We start from the raw sequence: 5,026 nt of genomic DNA, 5'->3' as shown, positions 1-5,026 counted from the left end.
ACATATATATACAGCCATCGAGTGCCCAAATATTGTCATTGCGATTTGAAGTGTTAGTTTCTATTCAGAGATCGATTAGCGTCATAAGTTCATTGCTCCTTCTAAATTGATCATCAGCCTTCAATTCTCGTTAGTTCCCTTTCACTAGCTTTATTTTGAAGCGTTACTTTCTACTTATAAATTAGCTTTTATATATACATGTGTGTGTAATTAATGCTCTAATAAAATTATCTTTTTGTTTTTCTTTTTCATCAGAAGATCTAGAGCAGATGGGCTCTCGAATGACAGACGAGCTATTGCTCATGTTCGCACCCAACATCGTATACTGGGTGTATTCGGGTATGTACGCGATGCTGGGCGACATGGAAAAGTACAGGCTGCATCCAAAGGGAGATGAAAATAAGAACGTACCATCGAGGAGCACGGTCATCAAGGGCGTCCTCACGCTGCAAGCAATGCAGATAGCAGCATCCTTCGTATTTGTCATGGTATATATATATATATATCATGAATCAATATATGCACATGCAACATTAATTTACAGAATTAGATTTCTAGTGTTTGAGAATAATGTGTATAGATATCGTTGTCAGAAGATTCTCTCGTATATCTATGCTTTTTAATTCACGATAGATTTCACGTAACTACCACAAACTTAATTTGAAGGGTAATTTACATGAAACTGTAATTAACAAACGTGTTTTTACTGTAAAGAAAATTTTATCATAAACTATTGGAAACCGTTACTAACCCTGTTAAAATTTTGGATAAAAACGGCCTAAAAATTAATGACAATAGGAGATAGGAGAAAATAACATAAAAGTCATATGAAGTAAATAAGTGCAAGAATATCCAAAACATGCATATTTGGAAGAAGAAGAAGAAGAAGTTTAGTTTAAAAAGAATCCATTTCAGTTTTTTAGTTAGGAAATATTAATTATAACCTCCCAAAATATATTCATAGAATTTTTTTCCCCTTTTTCTGAAAGGTACTCCCTTCTTCTAAAAAAATGAAAATCGACGACTCACTAGTTCAGAGAGAATGTCCAAACGGCCTAAAAAATTATGCATGCAATTTTACGGATGCAAAAAACATTCAATGGGGGATAAGGGAGATAGAAATATATGATAATATATATACAGACAATAATATTGTGGATACCCACTGCATGCATGCATGAATGTACTATGTCTTATCTGACCATGTATATATATATGTAAATGGATACTTTCACGTATAGTACGTATGTGTACAGCGCTAGCTGTTACATTCTCGATCGGGAAAGTATCTATCCAAACCTTCGATCGATCAATATTAATCCATCCTCTAATAAATTATTACTCGATCGCAGCTCGCCAGGGACAGCATGAGTTTGGGTGAAAAAAAGCCAGAACCATCTCTCTCAACAATGGCGCTCCAGTTCCTAGTCGCCGCAGTGACCATGGACACTTACCAGTACTTCATGCACCGTTTCATCCACTCCAACAAGTTCCTCAACAAGATCCACTCCCATCACCACAGCCTCGTCGTCCCCTACGCGTTCGGCGCCACCTACGGGCACCCCCTGGACGGCATCCTCATCGACATCTCAGGCAGCCTCGTCTCCAGCATGGTCGCCGGGATGACCCCTCGGACCTCCATGTACTTCTTCTGCTTCTCCACCGTCAAGATCGTCGACGACCACTGCGGCCTGCTTCTCCCCTGGAATCCCCTGCAGAGGTTTTTCAGCAACAACTCGGCCTTCCACGACGTCCATCATCAGCTGTATGGGAACAAGTACAACTACTCTCAGCCCTTCTTTGTGAGTTGGGACAAGCTGATGGGGACTTACTTGCCCTTTACAGTTGAGAAGAGAGAGGAAGGGGGCTTTGAGGTCACACCCCACCTGATGAAGCAAGCTTAATTAGCTAATTAATCTCTCTTTTCATTCGTAATATTTATTGGTTTGAGGCATATTCTTGACGTACATCTATATATATAAATGCATATACATTCAATTCACACAAATAATGTTCGTTTGTGTAATTAAATATTATTAATTATTGTAAATTAAGTTCCATCGTGCACGGCTTATTATTAATAAAAATTAAGGGTGTACGTGATTTGGATATACATATATATATATGGATCGCGAAGCATATTAATTGCAGCATTTTCGTTTAACAAGTTACTTACACGATGCCAAAGTTGAGGATGAAGCAAAAGCAAATTAAATTCCGCAGCTAGCGTGCAAACACCATATTTTAATCCGAACATTGTGCCGAATGGCGTGCGACTTCGTTAAAACTTCACGTACATCCATTATGCAGCAGAAATAGAAGCTGCGTTTGAGGATATCATCTCCGATTAGATGAGGGGAGCAGCAAAAAATATTTTTAAAATTTGAAAAATAAAATAATACTAATGAGTAAAGGAAAGGATGGAGTGAAAACAGCTAATAAATATATTTTCTTCCTTGATTTTCTAAAGAAGCACTTACAAAAAATTAATTATCTGGAACACCGATCGATGACCGTGCGTTTCGAGGGTGCCCTTAGCGGGGCTTAGGGTTTTGATACCCCCGGTCTAAAGGATCGTGGGGAAGTTCACTCGTCAAGCCGAAAACAGAAGTAAAGTATTTAGCCATAGTTTGTTGAATTTGCGCCACCTTATATTAAAAGCTACTAAATTTACACAATCTCAAAATCTACACAAACAATTAAGAATAAGATAGGATATATTTGGAGTTGATACTTGGAAGAAGGCATAAACATTTGGAATCTTAGAGGTCTGGGCTTCAACCAGTTGACTTGAAAGGCCAGAAGACGGTCAAGATTGAGTCCAGCTTGATGCAGCCCATGCGAGGAGCATTGACGATATTCTTGCGAGCAAAAGCAGATGAGTTCGCTTGGGGTCCCGAAGATATGCCGAGGGTTCCCCCGAGGTGATAAGCCACGACCTAGCTATTGGCAAGCACACTAAGCTTGTGCAACAAAATAAGAGATATCTCGGCCCGTAATGACAGAAGGCGGCTGTCGATGAAGTTGAACGGCTCCTTAAAGCTGGTTTCTTTGAGGAAGTCCAACACCCGGAATGACTGGTAAATGTGGTGTTGGTGAAGAAAGCGTTGAACAAATGGAGGATGTGAGTGGACTTCACCGACCTCAACAAAGCTTGCCCTAAGGATAAGAAAGCGTTGAACAAATGGAGGATGTGAGTGGACTTCACCGACCTCAACAAAGCTTGCCCTAAGGATAGCTACCCCCTGCCTCGAATCAATCAGCTGGTTGACGAGAGTACGAGGCACGAGCTACTTAGTTTCATGGACGCCTTCTTCGACTACAATTAAATTTTAATGGCAAAACATGATCAGGAGAAGACTTCATTTATCACTGACTTGGGGACCTATTGCTATAACATGATGCCATTCGGATTGAAGAACATCGGGACCACTTACCAGAAACTTGTCAACAAGGTCTTTAAGCATCAGATCGGCCACAATCTGGAAACTTATGTGGATGACCTACTGGTGAAGTCGAAATAAGTGTCGACCCACATATTAGATCTGGATGAGACCTTCTCCACTCTCCGACGCTACCGCATGAAGCTCAATCCCGCCAAGTGTGCCTTTTGTTGACCTTCTTATTTTGATAATGATTTAACAAATAATTTACGACTAATATTAGTTTTTGTATTTTGTTTTGTACTATACACAGGAAAATGAGCTACAATAATATTGAAGCCTATGCAAATTAAGTCAACCAATCAAATTCAAGCTTCAGAAGATTCAATCTTGGTATACTTAGAATAAGTTTATATATAATGTGTGCTAAATCTATAAGCTCAAATTTACACACACATACACGTTTTGGTTTTGTATATAGTTATATATATATATACATATATGTTTTGGTTTAGCTATATAGATATGAAACAATATATATCTTTATTTTCACATTTATGAGTTAATATTCTATTAAATTTGTAAAGTATTATGTTTATGGATAAATATTATGTTTATGGATTGAAGACTTATTCCTTGTATAAGTCTATAAATCCATTCTAAAGTGTTTCAAAGTTTTGTTTAAGTCATTTTGTCAAAATCATGTGTTTTGATATTTTGCATTTTAACCGATTTTGCACAATAATGAGATGTTTATTTTTATGTTTACAAGCATTCCCCAAAGTTTTATATTTTTCTAAATTTATCTACTATTTTAAAGGCAGTTTTAAAATCAGCATTTCTGTTTTAAAACTATATGCATGTCATATATCTATCTGTAGTCGATCGGAGTGGTCGCGGCGATCGACCGCAACTTGTCTAGAGACTTTCTATATTTTTTAGCCTTTCGCAGTCGACCGGCCTTGGCACTACGGTCGATCGCCAAGTTAGCCGTTGCACAGTAATGATTAGTTTCTAGCTTTGATTATTTTTAAGTGTTTTTGTTGGATTCTTAGGCTGGTTTCTTTAAGCCTATAAATACCCTTTTGCATTGTAAGGATTATAAATTTTGATATTAGTTAAAATAATTTTCTAGTATTTTAAAATATTTAATTATGATTTTTTTAAATGAGTATTTATATTTTTTTCTCGAATTTCTATAGTTTTCTATGATTTAAAGTCTAAGTTTTATATTTATTTAAATAATTTAAATATTTATAAATTTATTTAGTACAATAAAAATTTCTGGAATTTATCTGTTGTGTTATCGATACTGTTACATGTCATTTTGAATAATACGTTATATTATTTTTATTAATACATATATTTCCGTATAATATATTGTATTATTAATTACGTATTATTTGTACAATTAGTTGTATTATTTCTGTTGTTACATATTATCTATCAATTAGTATAACTGGTACGTTTTACTGTGTATATAATTATCCCATAATTATTTGATTTTAAATGTAAGTAAATATGTTTTTATTATTAATCATTCTCTTTTAATTGTACAATATGTGTATATTTTGACTATTTCATATCAACTATTGTATTAATACAATATGTATATTTTTATTTATAGATAATTATCCTATAAT

General features: G+C 35.6%; 1 protein-coding gene across 1 annotated transcript; it reads left to right on the top strand.

Moving 5' to 3' along the window:
• Positions 1 to 2,065, top strand: LOC109832019 (sphinganine C4-monooxygenase 1-like). The gene is made up of 3 exons (XM_020399476.1): positions 1 to 129; positions 256 to 488; positions 1,353 to 2,065. Exons 2-3 carry the CDS (start codon positions 270 to 272, stop codon positions 1,902 to 1,904), a joined length of 771 nt encoding a protein of 256 aa, XP_020255065.1. The 5' UTR covers positions 1 to 129; positions 256 to 269; the 3' UTR covers positions 1,905 to 2,065.

This window comes from Asparagus officinalis, chromosome 3 (assembly GCF_001876935.1).
Source record: "Asparagus officinalis chromosome 3, Aspof.V1, whole genome shotgun sequence".
Lineage (NCBI taxonomy): Eukaryota > Viridiplantae > Streptophyta > Magnoliopsida > Asparagales > Asparagaceae > Asparagus > Asparagus officinalis.
Note: the sequence above shows the minus strand (reverse complement) of the source record. Positions and strands in the feature narration are given on the sequence as shown.